The sequence below is a fragment of the Mobula birostris genome, chromosome 16 (assembly GCF_030028105.1).
Source record: "Mobula birostris isolate sMobBir1 chromosome 16, sMobBir1.hap1, whole genome shotgun sequence".
NCBI classification, from domain to species: domain Eukaryota; kingdom Metazoa; phylum Chordata; class Chondrichthyes; order Myliobatiformes; family Myliobatidae; genus Mobula; species Mobula birostris.
Window position 1 is genome coordinate 56,714,769 of NC_092385.1, and position 21,516 is coordinate 56,736,284.

The 21,516-nt window shown below is 42.1% G+C and overlaps 1 protein-coding gene across 1 annotated transcript in view; it reads right to left on the reverse strand.

Annotated features, from left to right (window-relative positions):
* The window catches only part of amt (aminomethyltransferase), a 56,608-nt gene extending 36,115 nt beyond the window's left edge, over positions 1–20,493 (reverse strand). The window contains exons 1-3 of the mRNA XM_072280673.1: positions 20,323–20,493; positions 8,059–8,226; positions 4,860–4,940 (exon numbers count right to left, since the gene is read on the reverse strand). Of these exons, the coding sequence (XP_072136774.1) occupies positions 4,860–4,940; positions 8,059–8,226; positions 20,323–20,391 (318 nt within the window). The 5' untranslated portion in view covers positions 20,392–20,493. The remainder of the gene's footprint in view (positions 1–4,859; positions 4,941–8,058; positions 8,227–20,322) is intronic.
* Positions 20,494–21,516: the final 1,023 nt, after the last annotated feature.

A 21,516-nucleotide genomic window follows, 5' to 3' on the forward strand; every position in this document is an offset into this window, starting at 1 on the left:
TATTCATATACATCATAAACTTTATTCAGGATAAAAAATATCTACAAGAATAAACCTTGCAATGCCTTTTCATTCTTAAAATAATAGTCAATGCTTCTGTACTATTCTATGACATTCCTTAAAACCGATAGGTCTATTGCCAGTCATGTGGTCCCCTGAGGTGGTAAACTACTACAATAATGAAGAGGCTCCTCACCCAACCCGGCCCTCTCTGTAGTTTAAGAACCCTGTACTGTGGTCCTCCCCCACTGAGCCCTTGTGGTGGCTGCACCAAGCTTCATTGCATCCCTTAGCACGTACTCCTGCAGCCTGGAACGTGGCAGTCAGTAGCATTCCTCCGAGGACATTTCAATGTGCTAGCAGACCAACAACCTTTGGGCAGACCGAAAGGTCATCAGGTTCATGATCTGCCACAGCAGCGCTTGATATAGTATAATTTTTTTAAATTAGCAAAATATACTTTATTCAAAAATAAAATTACTTACAATAAACCATTCAATGATTGTCAATCCTTTACAGATGTTTCCATTACGGTCTACACATTTCTACACTTTTAGCCACCCACGTGGCACTCTGTTGTTTCATCTTTCCACACCATTGTTGAGGGGTATACTCCCCGCCACCGACCCCTGCCACTCCCGCGGGAGAAGAACCCTAAACCGTGGTCCTTCCCCAGCGGGCCCTTGCGGTGGCTGCACCAAGTTTCAGCACGAACTCCTGCAGCCGAGAATGTGCCAGTCGGCAGCATTCTCCCACGGACATCTCGATGTGCTGGAAGATCATCAAGTTTTGGGCCGACCAAAGAGCATCTTTCACCCAGTTGATGATCTGGGATGTGTTACGTGAGCCACACAGGCAGGACATTAGCAAAATGACTGACTGTATCACAGACTATATCAAATTCTGTGAGAACACCATCTTGCCTGTAGGACTGTACACTGCTTCCCCAACAAGCCCTGGATCACCAGCGACTTGAAAGAACTTTTGAATAAGAAGAATAAAGCCTTGGGTCTGGAGACAGACAAGTACTGAGATGAGTACAAAGAGAAATGAAGGTAAAGCTGAGAGAGTGCAAAGAATCCTACAAGAGGAAGCTGGAGTACAAGTTCCAGCAGAATAGCAAAGGGACGTGTGGTCGGGCATGAAGCTGATCAGTGACTTCAAGGTTAAGGAAAGGAAGATCGAGGCTGCCTGCATAGGGCCAATGAGTTGAACTTGTTTTTCAACAGGTTCAGCACAGGACCTCCTGCTGTCCCCCCCCCCCCCCCACTTGCCCAAACTACACACCCTCCCTGCCCCCAAAGCCTTCTCCCTCCACTTCTTCTTTCCCTCTGGTGAGTGCTTGCGTTCCAAACCTCCCAACCTTGGAGTATCCTGCCTCCATGGGGATGACCACCCTCCCCAACCTGGCTGAGGCCACAGGTCAGGTTAAGAGACAGCTGGAGAGACTACATCAAGGCAAGGCTGCAGGCCTGAATGGTATCAGCCCCTGGGTACTGAAAGCCTATGTGTGCCAACTGTTTGGTATTTTGCAGCACCTTTACAACCCAAGTCTGAGTCAAGGAAAGATACCGGTGCTATGGAAGACTTCCTGCTTGGTTCCTGCACCCAAGAAGGCAACTCCATCTGAATTTAATGACTACAGACCAATGTTCCCTCTAATTTTTAGTAGTCAGTGTGCGCAAAAATCTTAAGTTGTGCAAATTTTTTTCCTGTGACAAAAGTATGTGCACATGGCACAGTTTATGTAGGTTTACAAAATATTTGACATAAAACTGCACAGAGTAACAACAAAATAACATGTATATTTCAGTCACTCAGTTATTTTTTTCTCTCTCCTGTCTTTGGCATTTACCCATTCTTTGTAAACTCTATCTAGACTAATAGAACTTCCATCCAATTGAAAGCTTTTGATTCTCATTAACATATCCAAATGACATTCACCTAAACAGTTTCTCAGCTGGTTTCTGAGTTGATCCATTAGGCTAAAACCTCGTTCACAGTCTGCACTAGACGCAAGAAAGGTTTCCCCAATGTCCATCAACTGTGCAAGGTCGCAAAACTGTTCATTTTGAAGTACAAATGCCACCATTTGAGAAAAGTTTGAAATCAGTTTGGATTTAATTTTTTCTTGCACGGAAAATTTGAAATCATTAAACTGTCTAACTATTACAATATTTTCAGCTAGAAAATCATGATATTTTAGACATAAGGCATTAACTTGTTCATCGCCAAATGTGAAGTCACAATCAACAATTGTGGAGAAATCAAAAGCTGACCATTCTTGTACCTCATCTTCAGGAAACCTTTCTCCTAAATGAACACAAAGACTATTTATAAAAGTCAACAGCGAACTTGTATCTACTATGACGTTTTCTTCATGTTGTTGGCTTAGCAAAACCTTAACTTTGTCATTCCACAAAACATTGTCTCCCAGATACTGCTTTCTTATCTTGTTAATTTTGGCTTGCGCAAAATGAAGTGAATCAATCGGTGTCAGGCCAGTCTTTTGCAGAATCTTGCACAGTGCAGCCAGTTCATCAACAGGAACAGGAAAGGTAAGGTGACATAAATTAGTGATGTGCATTGTGGCATTTGAAAAACTGACTAACTAGTTAACAGAAATATTTAGCTAAGAGATTATTTTCAATAAGTATAATTATTAATTACTACATTATTTTAGGTAACTAACCTTTTGCCCGCACATTAATTTCCTTTGTGCGCTGGTTGAAAAATGTGTGTGTGCGTGAGGGAACATAGCTACAGACCAATTGCCCTCACATCTCATGTGATGGAGGTGTTGGAGAGGTTGGTCCTGACTTACCTTGGACTGCAGGTGAGATCTTTATTTGACCCTCTACAGTTTGCCTCCCAACCTCATGTCGGAGTGGATGATGCCGTCATCTACCTGTTGCAGAGAGCTCTCTCCCACCTGGATGATGCTGGTGGCATTGTGAGAATAACATTTTTTGATTTCCCTCGTGCCTTCAATACAATCCAGCCACTCCTGGATTACTGACTACGTGACAGATGAACCTCAGTTTGTATGGTTGGGTAGTTCTCTCTCCGAGATGGTGGAGAGTTGCACTAGAGCACCACAAGGGATTGCCCAGTCTCTGTTTCTGTTCACACTGTACACCTCAGACTTTCAGTACAAATCTGAGTCTTGTCACTTACAGAAGTTCCCTGATGACTCTGCGGTGGTTAAGTGTATCAGAGATGAGCAGGAGTCAGAGTATAGAGAACTGGTGGACAAGTTTGTGGAGTAATGCAGGAGAAATCACCTGCTCCTGAGTGTAGCCCAAAGCAGGAAGATCGTGATCAATTTTAGGAGGAATAGGACGTCACGAGTCCTGCATACATTCTGGGAGGAATAAGTTGCGGTGGTGGAGAAGTACAAATATTTGGGTGTTCACTTTGACAATGGGCTTGACTGGAAAACCAACACCAAGGCTGTTTACAAGAAGGGGATGAGCAGACTCTATTTTCTAAGGAAGCTGAGATCCTTCAATGTGTGCAGCGGATGTTGGAGATCATTTCTCAGTCTGTTGTAGTGAGTGCAGTCTTCTTTGTGGCTTTTTGTTGGGTGAGCAGCATTGGTGATACAAAAAGACTAAGTAAACTCATCAAAAAGGCTGGATCCATCCTCAGCTACAACCCAGGCTCTTTTGAGTTGGTGGTGGAGAGGAGGTCACTAAACAAACTGTTATCCATTATAGACAATCAGGCACATGTTCTCCATGACCTACTGAATAAACAGCGCAGCACCCTTTCAAACAAACTCATTCAGCTCCACTGTCACAAGGATCTTTCCTACCAAATGCAATAAACATATACAACAGTTCATCTCTGTGTAACACAAGAACACACATCACAGTACAACAGCATCTGTTTTACTTGTAAGGGGGTTTCGGCTTTTATGTTACTGCGGAAGCTAATTAAAATGGCGTCTTTGTTATGTTAATGTAGGGAATGCGGCTTTGTTGTGTTAAACGCTGAGAAAGTTTGCGCTAGTAGCTTGTTTTGGTTTAGAGTGTGATAAGAAATATGTTATTAACCAATTGGGATAGTTGTTACGTTTTTGGTGTATTTGAAGATACTGTATGCGCGGGGTTTTGGGGCAGAAGGCAGGAGAGCGAGACAGAGGATGGACAATGTGCTGTGATGTCCGTTAACGGGGTCGGACCCCAAGGAAGGTGTTTGTCGAGGGGGGGAGACGGAAACGGACTCGTGTGGAGCGTCTGGTCGACCACTGTTGATGGTCCCAGGCGGCTGGTCGAGGTGGTCCAAGGGGTCGCAGGGTGAAGAAGAAGGTCCTTGAGCTCCAACTGTTTTGTGCACGAAGAAAAAAACTTGGATAAGTGTGGCGCCTTTTATTTTCTTTTTATATTTTATTCTCTTTTAATTATATAGTTCCAGTAATATCTATAAACTGTAAATCATTTAATCATATCTGGTGTATTGTCTGTTATTTGGGCGGGGTGGGGTACATCACACAGCATCCACACAAACTAATTACCCAGTTTGGTGGGGCTGAGGCTGTTTCCTTAGACGACAGCGAGCCGTGCGAACCTGAGGGTGGCCGGGGTGGGGGTTACATACTATTTCATAAATTATTATTGTACATTATTGCAGGTTATTGCACATAGGTAAATTATTATTGTGTATACTACTATTCTGCACTTTATCATTAGTTAAGTTTCCACACTGCTAAGTCGGTTTTTAAATGTTGCTGCTGTAACGAAAGAATATCCCACTTGGGATCAATAAAGTATTTATTATTATTATTAATTCAATTCAGCGTTGGGATGGAGAGATTACCAGTGGGCAGATATTTTATGACAGGAAGCCACCTTTACCTGGTTGTCCTTGAGTTCAGCAATGTCCCCTACCACCAAGCTCTCCATGAACTTCACTCGATCCTTCCCAGTCACCTTGCTCTGAAACACAGAACACGTATACATGAGATGCCAAAAACACTTCCAAGTATGTCAGTTATAAGAAAGTTATATTCTTAACATACACAGGTGGGATATTAGAAAAAAACTGGTTAACATAATTTTCCAGTACTTTTATCCTGTCCATTCGCTGGAAATGAAAAGGCAAAAAAAAGTGTACATAACACAAAACATTATTGCATAGATATTTATTTTACTTACTTAAATGAGGATGTGGATTTGACCCCACAAAAGGAAAATGATGCCTCAGTCCCTCCACAATCCCCTAAGTAATGAAGAAAACTCTACTCCCGTCCCCACTAGCCAATGGCCCTTTGGACCAGCATTCCACCCAAGCTCAGTTACTCTCCTGAAGTACGTGACCACCTCAGTGTAACCTTGCCCCTGTAATTTACCATCAAAGACACAAATTTATTTTCTGATCATATTCATGAAAATCACTTTAGGATATCTTATTATAACATTAAAGGCACTGAATTAAGCCAACTTGTGTTGCTGGAAGTTTCTTCCACATTCCTTAAGCAAAACTAATTCCAGAGTTCCCTCTATTCCCCACAATGAATTTTCACTTCTTCTCACCCGCCTATTACTTCCCCTAGGTCCTCTCCTCTTTCCTTTTCTCCTACTGTCCACTCTCCTCTCCTATCAGATTTTTTCTTTTCCAGCCCTTGACTTTTCTTACTCACCTGGCTTCAACTATCACCTTCCAGCTAGCCTCTTTCCCCTCCCCAACCTTTTTTTATTCAGGCATCTTCCCCCTTCCTTTGCCCTGAAACTTTAACCATTTATTCATTTTTATAGACACTGCCTGACCTGCTGAGTTCTTCCAGCACTTTGTGTGTATCAGTGTGTTGCACTTTGGATTTCCAGCATCTGCAAACTTTCTTGTGTTCTTAAAATCATTTTGGTTGGAAGTTCATCTGTCTTGTGTGTAGTTTTTCCATAGATTGTATTGTGTTTCTTTGTACTTACTGTGAATGCCCACAAGAAAATGAATCTCAGGGTTGTATGGTGACATATAAGTACTTTGATAATAAATTTACTTTGAACTTTTTACTCTTTTCCAAACCTGATAATCTGTGAAATGCTAATCATTACAGCTTCTCAGAACTGCAACTTGGTAACTGATTCCACTGAGGATAGTTTTGTAGTAATTGTAAAACTTCACTGAATGCTCACAAATTCCTCTCCTTCTCTGCCACTCGTTAATAGGACATAAGTTGCCTTTTTTTTAAAAAAAAAAGTATTTGCATTCCATCCATCATCATCACAACCTATCCACTATTTTTCAAAAACACTAGAGATTCTGCAGATGCTAGAAATCCAGACTAACCCACAAACAAAAAGTTGGAGGAACCATTCTTCAGGTTGTTTGTGGGACTGGGTCCAAAATATCCTCACTACCTCAACTGAAAACCGGAAATCTAAAGTAAAAATAGAAAATGCTGGAAACACACAGGTCAAGCACATCTGTGGAAAAAGAAACTATTCACCCTCTCGTTTCAGTTGCCGATCACTTTCTCAATCTCACTCCAAGCTACTGGAGTTCTGTTCTGTTCCCACAAGACCCACCGTGTGGAGCAGCATGTCAATCACTGAACCCTACAGCACAGAAACAGGACCTTCAGCCCATCTAGTCCATGCTGAACTATTAATCTGCCTAGTACCATCGACATGATTCCGAAGGAAGCTCTTAAGTTTCACAGACTTCAACAAAGTACAGAACTTAGAACAGCACAACACAGGAACAAGGTCCAAGGCCCACCATGTCTGTACTGACCATAATGTCAACTTAAACTGCACAAGTGGTTTGTATCCCTCCACTCCTTGCCGGTTCGTGTGTTTGTTTAAATCCCTTCTTAACAATGTTGCCTAACCAATTTAACACAGCTGCAACATGACTCTGTAACTTTTATACTCAATGCCCTGACCAGCAAAGGCAAGCAGCCATACATTTTCTATAGCATCTTTCGGTAGTTCACTTCTTCCGTTTATATCAGAACTGGACAGTTCTGTTGCAAGGTTAGTCATCTATAATAGTAATTCAGTTTTACCTTTCCTCTCAAATGTTATCTGACATAAAAGTTCACTAGGTTAATTTCTGGGATGTCCGGACCGTCTTACGCAGAGAGGTTAGAGAGACTGGGCTTGGACACACTGGAATTAAGGAGATTGAGGGGGGATCTGATCGAGATATATAAGATTATTAAGGGATTGGACAAGATAGAGGCAGGAAATATGGTCCAGATGCTGGGAGAGTCCAGTACCACAGGGCATGGTTTAAGAATAAGGGGTAGGTCATTTAGGACAGAGTTGAGGAGGAACAACTTCTCCCAGAGAGTTGTGGAGGTGTGGAACGCGCTGCCTCAGAAGGCAGTGGAGGCCAATTCTCTGGATGCTTTCAAGAAGGAGCTAGATAGCTATCTTATGGATAGGGGAATCAAGGGTTATGGGGACAAGGCAGAACCGGGTATTGATAGTAGATGATCAGCCATGATCTCAGAATGGCGGTGCAGGCTCGAAGGGCCGAACGGTCTACTTCTGCACCTATTGTCTATAAAAATATAATACATTGGAGCAGAATTAGGCTGTTGGGCCCATGGACTCTGTTCCACATTTTTTTCTGATTTATTTTCCCTCTCAACCCCATTCTCCTGCCTTCTGCCCATAACCTTCAATGCTCTTACTAATCAAGAACCTATCAGCCTCAGCTTTAAGTATACTCAATGACCTGGCCACAGATTCATCACACTCAGGCTAAAGAAATTCCTCAACTCTGTTCTAAAGGGCTCTACTTGTAATCTGAGGCTGTGCCCTCTGGTCCTAGACTCTCCCACTATGGGAAACGTCCTCTCTACATCCACTCTATCTAGGCCCTTCAATACTCAATAGTATTTGAATAGTATTCAATGAAGTGCAGACATCGAAGAGAAAGAGACTGGACATGCCACGTGTTTCCAAAAATCTATTTATTCCTCAGTACCTTGTTTGTTACCCCGTCCACAGAGGTCAGTATCACCAATAAGCCTTAGAAGTTCTGAATCAATGAGGTAGGGAGCTGCTTGATACACCAGGTATGATATCCAGACTCGGGTCTTACCTGCAGCATGTGAGAAACATCGAATAGCGAGCAGTGTTGGCGGGTGTGCAAGTGTGAACTGATGTGACTGTCCTTGTACTGCACAGGCATACTCCAGCCTGCAAACTCCACCATCCGTGCACCTTCAGTTTGATGGAACTGGAACAGTGCTGTCTTCTTCAGAGATTCCTGAGCAGAGAGACACGCACAAAGAGGGTCATGCATGGAAGCTCAAGGACATTGTTATTGATGAATCAGAGATGCTTTCCCCTCTTCCCACTAAAACACAACACCAGTTCCTTGTTCCTGATGGGCAGCTCTCTCACCCTCTACAAGATGAATACATTTGTCCTTTTATGAGTGCCAGGATATTATTCCTCATCTTTGTTTAACATCATCATCCTCAGTTTTGTTCAAATGTTTAGAGTCAGAGAACTACAACATAGAAGGAGGCCCTTGGGCCCATCTAGTTTGTGCCAAGCTATTATTCTGTCTAGTCCCATTGTCCTGCACCTGCACCACAGCCTTCCGTCCCCCCCCCCGCCCCCCCATCAATGTAGTTTCTTAATTGTTGAACTCAAACCCATATCCATCAATTTCACTGGCATCTCATTCCACACTCACCACTCTCTAAGTGAACAAGATCCCCCTCATGTTCCCCTTACACATTTCACCTTTCACCCTTAACCCACAATCTTTAGTTCTAGTCTCACCCAACCTCACTTGGAAAAAGCCAGCTTGTATTTACCCTATCTATACTCCTCAATTTTGTATACTTCTATCAAATCTTCCCCCCCGCCCCATTCTCTTACACTCTAGGGAATAAAATCCTAACCTATTCAACCGGTCCCTATAATTCAGGTACAGCACAGGTAGACATTCACATATAGAATCGAAGTGTAGACATCGAAGAAGAAGAAATCAAAGAGGTACAAGCAACTTTCACACGGTCTGGAGAGTGCCTGGCACTAACTTTACACAAGGTAGATATCTCAACTCTTGATAATTCTTCCCTTTTTTTATGGTCAATGACAAGGGGGAGCAGGTCTAACTGCAGGAAAAAGTTCAAATTCATCTGCTGCTTTCAAAAGGTGGATTGGTAATTACACCGAGGAAAGATTTCAGTATGGCAGAATAGGATGTTTGGACACTTCCTTCAAAAAGTCAAAAACACAAATGGCCAAATATTTTCATTCTGGGCTACAAATTCTACAGCTTTAATATACATAAAATACCCCTCCAAAGGTGTCTTGTCTGTTGGCACACAATGTCTGGGCTTTCCTGGATCTGCCAAGATGCCAATACCATTCAGGGGATATGGAGCAAGAGTGAAGTCCATCTCAAGAAAATCCATTCTCAATATTCTAACGAATGTTAACTATGCAGAAGAGAGAATGGGATTTCTAAATGTCTTCAATCCCTTACACAAAATTCCTGATTCCAAAAGAATATTTCTTCCTAATATTATAATTCCACAGTAAAGCATGGTTATGTTGAACAGCTGAGAGCTTATGAATGAAGTGACATTGTCATTGACAAATTACAAAAATAATCCAGTCTTTTGTTTTTTTAGAATGGTGAAGGATTGAAAGGTGTTGGTGTTCAGTGTGGGATCTGGACATCCTTGTGTGAACCATTGAAAGCTAACATGTTCAGCAAACAGTTAAAAAGGCAAAGATAATTTGAGTATAGATGTCTTGTTTTATTTATATAGGGCCCCATGCAGCTCCAGTCTTTCACCATTTAAAAAAATCTCTATGATTAAAAAGTGTTGAACTTGGTAACTAATCTCCCACATTTACAAAGTGTTGTTACGATGGCTCAGCACTGCATTCCCTGATAAGCAGATCTCTTTACAACACTGCATTAACCAAAGGACGCAACTGTAACCAAGTACGAATTGAGGGTAGTCCTCCAGATTCCAAAGGTCAGTCTTGTCCCATTCCAGAAGCATAAGCACAAAATCTTGAATGCTGAGGTAGATGATACACGGAAGCTGCCTGCCTCAGAATTTTAAAACTCCTAGAATTTTACCTTAGGGCCCTGGCAATAGTTTTTTCCCACATTTAACATCAGAACACCTTACCCAATCATTCTCATGTTTGTGCTCCTGCAAATTTGCTGCCAAATTTTCAATAATTATTCAGTTGAATAAGAACAAGAATAGGCCATAAATGCCTGCAAGGAAACTAATCTTGAGGTAGTATATGGTCCTACTGTACTTTGACACTCCATATTGAGTAAGATAATGGCTGGGCTGATTTGATCTTGCTCTCCTCTCACTTGCCTGCCTAATTAACACAATCTTTGTAACCCCTGTGGGATCCCAGTTTAAGCCTTCATTGTATTTGAATACTGAGCCTCCTCATCTTTTCAGGATGGAGAAATCTAAAGATTCACTAACCGCTGGGCAAAGAAAGTGTTTCTGTCTGTCCTGAACGGTAAACGCTTCGGTTTGAGGCCATGTTCCCAGTCAGGTAAAGCATCAGCTGGACATCTGCTCAGTTAAACTCTGGAGTAAATTTGTAAAACACAATGAGCTGCCCTTTCATTCTTCTAAAGCCAGTTAGGTTGCTTACTTAAGTTTCTCCTCAAACAGCAACCCCACTTACCTAGGAAGCAATCTGATAATCCTTCTCTAAAATCCCAATATTTCATATGTAGTTGCACTGGGACCCTATATAAACAAGACAGCTAAATAAACTCTTAAATCCTCTTTGCCTTTCTAACTGCTTGCTAAACATGCACGTGAACTTTCAGTGGTGCACACAAGGATGTCCAGTTCCTACTGAAGACCAACACTGTTTAGTCCTTCACCATTTAAAAACAAATATTCTGCCTACTTTATTTTTAAACCAAGTGGACAACCACATTCTTCCACATTACATTCTATCTATGATATATTTGCCTATTCATTTACCTATGAATCCCATGATCCGTACACTTCCTCACAGACAACACTGCTACCCAGCTTTATATCAACAGACAACTTGGATATATCATACTTGATCCCACATCCAAAATGGGGAATAGATACAATCTGGAATCAATTCCTGTAATTCTATGTTCTAAGAACTTGGACATCATGTTACAGCTGTACAAGACATTGGAGAGACCACATTTGGAGTACTGGGTGCAGTTCTGAATACTATGCTTGAGGAAGAATGTGATTAAAGAGGGTGCAGAAAAGATTCAGAAGAACGTTGCCTGAAATGGAGGTATTGGACTATAAAGATAAGTTGGATAGACTGAGCTTTTTCTCCCCCCCCTCCCCGCAGACTGAAGGAGGCTGAGAGGAGATCTTAAAGAGGTTTAAAGTGAGGGTATAGACAAGGTGAATGGTCAGAGTCTTGTTCCCAAGTGGGGAAATCTAATCCAGAGGCAGAGGTTTAAGGTGCGAGGGAAAATATTTAAAGGGGACCTCAGGGGCAAGCTTTTTTAAAACTTCACCGCACTTGGTGGGTATATGGGACACGCTGTCAAAGGAAGCTGTAGAGGGGGGTATAATTATAAAATAATTTCAGCAAGTACATGGATAGGAAAGGTTTAGAGGATATTGGCCAAACGCAGGCATATGGGGCAGGCTCAAGTGGGAACTCTGGTCAGCATGGACAGGTTGAGCTGAACGGCCTGTTTACGTGTCACGTGGCTCTATAATACTCCACTCGTTACAGTTTCTTAACTGAAAACTTGCCTGGATATTTGTCCCTGAGAATACAGTACACCCAATATTGTGCATTTGTAATTGTTTCATGAGGCAACTTATCATCTGAGTCAGAGTAAATCAGTTTGGAAACATGCCCTTTAGTCCACATCTTTCAAGCCTACCAAGGTATTGGAAACAGGAAACAGTTGATGTCAGTTCATTGGCTATACTTAAGAGGGAGTTAGATATGGCCCTTGTGGCTAAAGGGATCAGGGGGTATGGAGGGAAGGCAGGTGCAGGGTTCTGAGTTGGATGATCAGCCAAGATCATACTGAATAGCGGTGCAGGCTCGAAGGGCCGAATGGCCTAATCCTGCACCTATTGTCTATGTTTCTACTCATCAAGCTTGAACCCTGTGCCCACATAACACTCTAAACTTCTCCTACCCAAATACCTTTTAAGAATTATTATTGTACCTAGCTCAACCACTTCCTTGGGCAACTCAATCCACAAACAGCTCACCCTCTGCGAGAAGTTGTCTCTCAGGTTCCTTTTAAACCTGCCCCCCACCCCATGCCATTTAGTTTTTGGCTCCCCTTCCCAGTGAAAAGGACTCAGTGCATTCATTCTATCTATGCCCTTAATGATGTTATGCTCCTCTGTAAGGTCACCAACCCTCACTCTCCTACATCACAAGGAATGAAGTCTTAGCCTACCCAACCTCTTGGTAACTCAGTCCCTCACATTCTGGCAGCACGTCTTTGCACCCTTTCCAGATTAGTGTTATTTTTCCTACAATAGAGTGACCAAAACTGTCCAGAAATCTCCAAGAATAGTTTTATGAACATCTGCAACAACTGTAACATAACCTCCCAACTCTTATACACAAAGCTTTGACTGCGAAGGCAGCATGCAAAATACTTTCTTCACACACCCTGTACCTCTAATGCCACTTCCAATGAACTACGCACTTGTATCTCCCCAATCCCTCTGTTTTACAGCACTCACCAGGGTCCATACCCCACTAAATCCTTCCTGTCCACATATCTTTTAAATTTGTTGTTGTATCTGTTTCAACCATTTCCCAGGCAGCTTGTTCCACATCTACACTGACCTCTTTGTGGAGAAGTTGCCCTCAGGCCTCTTATGTTTTATCAAACAAAAATCATTTTTCCATGACTAAAATGATCCCATTTCTGTCTAACAACTTAAAAGCCTGAAGTTTCCCAGTTTATTCACGTGTATGTTTTTCATCCTAAAACACAGACGTAAGCAGCTCTTAACTACAATTACCTCACCTTTCACTTTATTTAATATTGAGACCTATATAGATAAAGTTTCATAAACTGAATAACTGTTGTAAATAATTAAAGTTAAAGATCCGTGGCTGATAGTGAGAGAAACTTACTGTGCGGTAGATATCACTTTCTGACTCTAGTGCAGAGGAATCCTGCGCTTCCAAAAATAAAAGTAAGTTCTTCTGAAAATACATTTACATGAATTTCACTTGCATTTTGAAGAGGCCTTCCCACCCACCATCATTTGCTAACTCACTGACTACAGTTTTGCCATGCCAAACATGCACAGATCTCATGGTGAGACACACACACACACACACACACACACACACACACACACACACACACACACAGTGCTGGAGGAACTCAGCAGGTCAGGCAGCCTCTATGGAGAATAAACTGTCAACATTTCGGGTCGACCCTTCATCAGAACTGGACATGCACCTCCACTCCATCTGCCAAAAGCAGAACTTCCCGGCCTCGATGAGGCCACCCTCAGGGTGGAGGAGCAACACTCTGTATTCCATCTGGGTCGCCTCCAATCTGATGGCACGAATACTGACTTCTCTTTCCCCTCCCCTCTTCTTCTATTCCTCACACTGGCCTCTTAACTCTTCTCACCTGCCTATCACCTCTCCCAGGTCCCATCTTCCTTCCATTTCTCCTTACAGTCCACTCTCCTCTCCTAATCGATTCTTTTTATCTGATCAGATTTATCTTTCCCACCCTCTGGCTTCACCTACCACATTCTGGTTATCCTCCTTCCCCTACCCCCACCTTCTAATTCTGTACTTCCCCCTTCTCTTCCCGTCCTGAAGAACAGTCTCAATTCAAGATGTTGACTGTTTGTTCATTTCCATGGATGCTGCCTGTCCTAAGTTCCTCCAGCATTTTGTGTGTGTTGCTTTGGACGTGAAGAGGCAATAAGCCAGACTACGAAAGTGGGTGAGAGGAAGGAGTACAAACTGACCTGTGATGGGGAAGGGGGGTGGGTGGGGGAGAGCGGATGAAGTGAGAAGCAGGGAGATGGTAGGTGGAAGAGGTAAAGGGCTGAAGAAGGAATCTGATAGGAAAGAGTAGAACATGGAAGGGGGGGACAAAGGGAGGTGATGGGCAGGTGAGGAGCAGAGAAGGGGCAAGAGGGAGTATGTAGTAGTGGTGGCAACCATGGCTGCATTTTTCCTGGCTCTCTTCTGCTGGCTTCTGGTTGTTCTTTCCATCTCCAGAATATGAACCCCGTCCCTACACAGTTGTCACCAAGTGGTACGGTCAGCAGCAACATCCTCCAGGTCCTCGGGTCTGATCTTGCACTTCCTTAAAGCATTCTTCAACTGATCCTTATAGTGCTTCTTTGGCCTTCCAGCTGAGCGTCGACCATGATGTAGCTGGCCGTATAACACTCTGCGGGGGAACTGACATGGGGGCATCCTTATTACGTGCCCCAGCCACTGCAGCTGACATTGGGTGATCATGGCCTCGATACTTCTGCAGTTGGTCTTTACAAGTATTTCAGTGTGAGGCACCCGCCCACGCCAGGTAATTCCCAGGATGCATTGGAGGCAGCTTATGTGGAAGCGCTCCAAGGACTGGATGTGATGGCTGTAGGTTACCCAACCTTCGCAGCTATAAAGGAGGGTGGTGACACAGACCGATTGGTATATGGTGACCTTTGTGGAGGGACGAAGGCTCCTGTTTTGAAAGACCCTACACGAAAGTCTCCCAAAGGCAGCTGATGCCTGCTCAATGTGGCTCTGGATGTCGTTGTCAATGCTGCTATCGTCAGAGAGAATGCTCCCCAGAGATTTGAAAGATGGCACTACTGACAGCTTTTCATCACCAACAGTGAAGGCAGGTAGAGTGGGTGGGACACTGGTACTCCATTGGCAAAGCTCTTCTGTCTTAGTGGTATTGACAGTCAGCCCCATACTGCTGTACACTCTCACTGCCACAGCAAGGACAGTCTGAAGATCCTCCAGAGCATGGGCCACAAAAGCACAGTCGTCTGCATACTGCAGCTCCAGGACCCGCTCTCTACGGAGTTTGGTGGTTGCGTGGAGCCTCCTGATGTCAAAGAGGTTGCCATCTAATCTGACATCCCCCGCCACACCGTTGTGCTCAAGTCAGAGAAAGTTTAATCCTCACATGGTTGTGAGAGGGCACGAAATGGAATCAACCAACTCCAAAAATAGTAAGAGCAGTATTAACTATCTGTAAATGTTCCCTTACAAATTCACTAGGGAAGTACACCATTGTTGCAGTCCCTCCATCTCGTCTATCTTCATGACTTGATGTCAGGGTAAGGAATATGCACACTTTCAATCAGGCATGATCAAAATAAACTACTTTTCCAGGGCTGGTATGGAGCTATAATCATCGCTACCAAAGCAATCTAATTTATTGCCCATTGACGGTGACCTGATAATACACATGGTCAATCCGACCATGTCTGCTTCCTACAACACTTGAGAGGGAGGGAATGAGTGGGATTAGATTCAAAACCCTCAAGACATTCAAGACTTGATTTGCTTCAGAATGGATCTATTCAAACTATCACTAGCTCTAGTAATGGTAGTGTGGAAGTTGAAACAAAGCAAAGGTTAAGATGATGTCCAGGCAAGGATGGTTTACAGATGGTGTGCAGTCACTCCAAGTAAGAAACATCTTTGAAGAGCTTAGCTTCCCTTTGTATAGCATGGGGCTGTAGCCATTTGCCATACCAAGACAAGGATGTGTAAATGAAGGTTTCTAGCATGACACTTGCTATTGGTCAATTAGATTAGATTAGATTATGAGGACACTCAGTCCTCGTTTATTGTCATTTAGAAATGCATGCATTAAAAAATGATACAACGTTCCTCCAGAATGATATCACAGAAACACAGGACAAACCAAGACTAAAACTTACAAAACCACATAATTATAACATAGTCACAACAGTGCAAAGCCATACTGTAATTTGATAAAGAGCAGACCATGGGCACGGTAAAAAAAGTCTCAAGTCCCGATAGCCCCATCATCTCACGCGGATGGAAGCACCACAAACTTGCCAATGCATTGGAAGCACCCGACCGCAGCCGACTCTACTAATTACTATACTCATTCTGAAGTATTAGTGGTTTTTATGTGGAGATTCTATTGGCTATTAATACCCGTATTACTGTGGTTTGATCATGCAAATAAGGAATTTGACATCCACAAGGTAACCAATTGGTCAATATCTGACTCTAACTAGTGAATCTGTCTAAAAATTGCCGGACTTTGTTCAAATTTCAGAACAGTTTGCTGATGAGGCCATGCTGTTCTTGTGTACAAGTACATAAAGTGTGATTGAGGAACAAGAGGAAGATGTCACAGTTCAGTTGATCAGCGACAACAGTTCGACCTTAGCTAGTTTGCTTTATTATTTTTATTTAATTCTCGTTAGGGACACTGGTATTGTTCCTGATGTGTTCTCATGTTTCAAAAGGCAATAGTTGTAGTGTTCAACAGGATATACATCAGAGTTCATGCAACAAGGGTAATACAGGGCATCCGGGGTAATGAATGAGTTCTGTTTTATCAATGTCCTTAAGTCAATTTTTCAGAAAACACACAAAGATTACTTGATACAGTACCTAAACCTCCACAGTATTGCAATGAATGGAAGTGACAGCAAATGAGCTAGTTCTGACATTCATACAAATAAAAACGTTTTGAATTTATGATTGGAGCACACTCATAGGTAGAAATATTCCTAAATTGGGTATTCTTAACCTGAGGACAGCCTGTAGAAGAATCATGGGGGACGCTTAATCCTAACATAGGGTGAGAAGGCCTCACTTACAAAAAGTGTAAAGAAAGCATGCAAGAAAGATTTCTTGATCAAAAAAGGAACAAGCTCCTTTTGAAAGGGTATATGTTTTACAAATAATCAAGAATGTTTGAGGTATGTAACTGGGAAAATGTACGAGGCAGACCTATGGATGAAACTTAATTAGATTTTTTCAAAATTATTTGATAAAGTAAAAAATTAAAACTTCATTAAAATATATAGTGTGAAGTTTGGTTAACAGGAGATAAAAATAAGTAAGTTACTTTTGGGCTGGTCTCACCCATTCTCAATTGATCAAGATGGAAGTATTGAATGCAAAGTGTCCAAAGTTGTTTATGGTACACATATGCCTTGGAGTTGGAGGTGGGGCTCAACGAATCAAAGGAACATTTACAATATATTGTCAGATTGCTAATTTTCAAGTTGGAAATTTATAACTTGGAAGTTTATCATAGGTACTTACTTCCAGAGGAGAAAAGGTCTTTTCAGTTAAAATACAATGTATGATACAAGGTGTGCTGGTCTTTGCATTTTGGTGCATAATCTATGGAACGCCAACATTCAGGGGTTGCAAACACAAAGAAAGCAAATGTATAATAGCATATATTATAGAAATATTATTTATCAGTGTTAATGGCCTCAAATAAAGAGATGTCCTTCCTGCCTCAGAAAATGCATTAGACTCTCCTGAAATAAGAGGACTTCCTAGAAGAAAAAAATTAAGTAGACCAAATACTAGTCAGAGTTTTCAACTGACAGGTGATTGTACTGAAGAAAAATCTTCAACAGCTTGACAGTACAGTGGATGATTCCTCTAGCTACAGAGTCTAGAACCACTATTACAGATAAAGAGATGGCCAAACAGGACTGTGATGTGCAGAAATGTATTCACCCAAAAGGCCAAAAGTCTTTGAAATTCTGTATTGCAGATGGCCGTGGATACTTCCGTTGTTAAGTATAGGAAACAAACATTCATCAATTTAAGAGATAAATGGAGGAGAGCAGAGGAACATGACTTCGATTTAGAACAACCATTAACCAATTAGATACAGCAGGCATGAAGAAGGAAATTTGTTGCGTTGGCTCATTTACATTGTAATGACACACACATCATTCAGACAAAGGATGCTGATTTTCTTCATTATAGAATATTACAGAAGTAGAGAAGTAGCTGGACATTTAAGGCAGCCCAGCAATTTTGTGAATACTTTGTAAAACAAAAACATGATTCAAATTCAAGAATGACATCTGAATCCATTCCTTGTTCTTAGTGCAGTAATAAAGCACTGTACGAAAGTACCCAGTCAGGTTACAAGACCAAGGAGGGAGCAGAATTAGCCATTCAGCTCATTGAGTCTGCTCCACCATTCCATCATGGTTGATTTATTACCTCCCTCAACCCTATTCTCCTGCCCTGTCCCCATAAATTGGATGACCTTACTAACCAAGAACCCATATACCCAGTGACTTGGCCTTCACAATTGTCTGTGGCAATGAATTCCATAGATTCATTACCCTCTGGCAAAAAAATATTCTTCCTCATCTCTGTTGTAAAGGGACATATGTTCTTGCATTCTGAGGCTGTGCCTCTGATCCTAGATGTCCTAAAACAGACCAGCCAACATTTAGTGAATTACAGATACATAAAGAACATAGGCCCATGGACCTTCACACTGATCAGGGCTACTAATTACAGCAAAGGAGTTTATTAGGCTCAATGTTCCCCATACCAAGTTTACAGTTTATTGCCAAAAGAGCAAAATTATAAAATTTCACACAGAGCATCTACACCAAAGCCAGCAATCTTGTGCTTAACAAGTTCAAAATCACAGCCTTCCACCTGTGGACAAAGTTCCAGTGCTTACCACTAACCACACACCATTCAAAAAGTCTCTGACATCCCCAGATGTCTTAATTGGTCACAAAGAAATACAAAGGATTAAGAGTGAATGGTTGACCAAGCTGATGAGGAATGGGAATAGATGTGGACCTGCACAACTTAACATCTTGGACAGCACCTGTCATAATCACTGCAAGTTGGCAATGAACAAAAAACACTTTAATAAAAAATCCCATTGATCTGAATTCGGGAATGACAGGATTGGATGGTTCATGGCACAGCTGATAAGCAAGGAAACTCTACACAAATACTGAAATATATTATTCAAATAGCAAGTTATCAAGCAAAACAATATCTAATCTCCATTTTATAACACTGCAGTTAACAAAGCTGCACAGTAATCAATGTTCCTGGTATAATAAATAAGAACAAAGCTCAAGTACCATAGACTTGTCTCTAGTCGTCTTTTTGCACTGGTCGTGTTTTCCAGGTTTTTTCGCCCTCCCATCACTGTCTTGTATAATTTATATTGTGTTTTCTGCACCTACATGCCCGTTTTGCTTCTGCAAGTTTTTCATTGTACCTGTATCCATATATTATACACATGGTAATAAACCCAACTTAACTTAAGATTACTATTTGATAAGGGTAGAAACAGAATGAGGCCATTTGGCTCATCGAGTCTGCTCCGACATTCTATCATGGCTGATTTATTATGCCTCTCAAACCACTCTCCTGCCTTCTCTCACAATATTTGACAACCTTACTAATCTAGAACGTATCAACCTCCGCTTTAAATATTCCCAATGCCTTGGTCTCCGCTGTCATCTGCAGCAATGAACCTCACAGATTCACCACCCTCTGGCTAAATAAATTCCTCCTCATCTCTGTTCTAAAGGGACGACCTTCTATTTTGAGGCTGTGCCCTCTGGTCCTAGACTCACCCTCTAGAGGAAACATCCTCTCCACATTCTCTCTATCTAGACTTTTCAATATTCGATGTCTCAATGAGATCCCCCTCTTTCTTTTAAACTCCAGCGAGTACAGGCCCATAGCCACCAGACTCTCCTCAGACATTAACCATTTCATTTCCGGGATCATCCTCATGAACCTCCTCTCTGGACCTTGAACACTTACTACTCCTTCACGTTTGTTAACTGAGGACAAGAGTGCAGTATTGCTTCCTCTCGTTTAAACACACCATCTTTGCATATAGTTTCATTGTTTTAATAATTTGCTCTTCTTCAAAGATGAAGTTACATTCAAAGGCAGGGGACATTATAAATGAAAAGTTTTAATCACCCACCCCCACCTCCATCTCCAAGCCTCACTCTGTCAATTTACTGAATCTTGCACTATCAACAGCCAAGCAGTGCGTGGGCCCATGGGTCAGAAAACATGTTAATCGGGTTAAAACTTATCCATACAATAACAGCCCTTAAAAGATAATGTTATGCTTTTGAACTGATAATGCGCATCAAAAAATCTCGTATTACTCCCCACAACAAACAATGAATGCAGTTCTTGAACTGGAAATATTCCCTATTAAGCATGACCCCAGGAGTTGTGCAATACTCCCTCCTAATTCGACAACACTCGTGTTTACTAATACAATACTATTTCCCCACCACAACAAATCCTGCCATTTACTCCCAGCCCAGAAACCTCAGGCCCCTGATCCACTCATTACCGTTACGCCATGGCTGTAGCTCCGATGCAGACGGAGCGCGAACCTCAACCGAGCTCTGGCTCCCAACATATTCCCTACTCCGGGAACAAGTACAGTGTAGCAGCACTCGCTCTCTCCAACAAACTGAGCGGGCGTTCGCTCATCGGATGAGACATCTGGTAATTGTAGTCCCGACCTTTCGGGATTCGGCTCACCGATCCACAAAGAACTACAACTCCCATAACGCACTTCGAACAAGCTCGTTTAAACTCTAATCCTACAGTTTCTGGACGTACAGGTGATCTGGAGAATACATGTAGCTTCAACGGAAAGTTATTAACCATCACTATGTTATCTCAAAGTTCAAAGTAAGTTTATTATCAAAATACATATGTAGCCCTGAGATTCATTTTCTGGTGGCCATTCACAGTAAATACAAAAAAAACAAGCAAAATAATAATAATAAATAAATAAGCAATAAATAACGAAAACACGAGATGAAGATTCATTGAAAGTGAGTCCATGAGTTGTGGGAACATTTCAGTGTTGCAGTGTGAAGTTATTCCCTCTGCTTCAAAAGCCTGATGGTTGGGGAGATGATAACTTCTGAACCTGGTGGTGTGGATCCTGAGGCTCCTGTAACTCCTTCCTGATGGCAGCACCAAGAAGCCAGCATGGTGGGGATATCTGATGATGGATGCTACTTTTCTGCCATAGCACTCCATGTAAATGTGCTCAATAGTACAGAGGTTTTACCCGTGATGGACTAATATAGAAAGGTATATTATATGCAGGAACAAATATAAACTTTTGTCAAACTTCTATAGATGCACAATGGAGAATATTGTGACTGGTTGAATTATGATCTGGAAACACCGATGCCCAGGAACGAAAATGTCTACAGACAGTGGTGAATATTGCCAAGTTCACAGGCAAAGCCCTCTCCTCCCACTGAGCACATTTACATGGAGCACTGTCACAGGAAAGCAGCATCCATTAAGAGGGGACCCCAGCATCCAGACCATGATCTCTTCTTGCTACTACCATCTGCTACTACCATCAGGCAGGAGGTACAGGAGCCTTAGGTCCCAAACCACCAGGTTCAGGAACAGCTATTACCCTACAACCACCAGGCTCATGAATGGTGTGGGTAACTTCACTCACCACAGTTCTGAACAGATTCCACAAGCTATTGACTCACTTTCAAGGATTCAA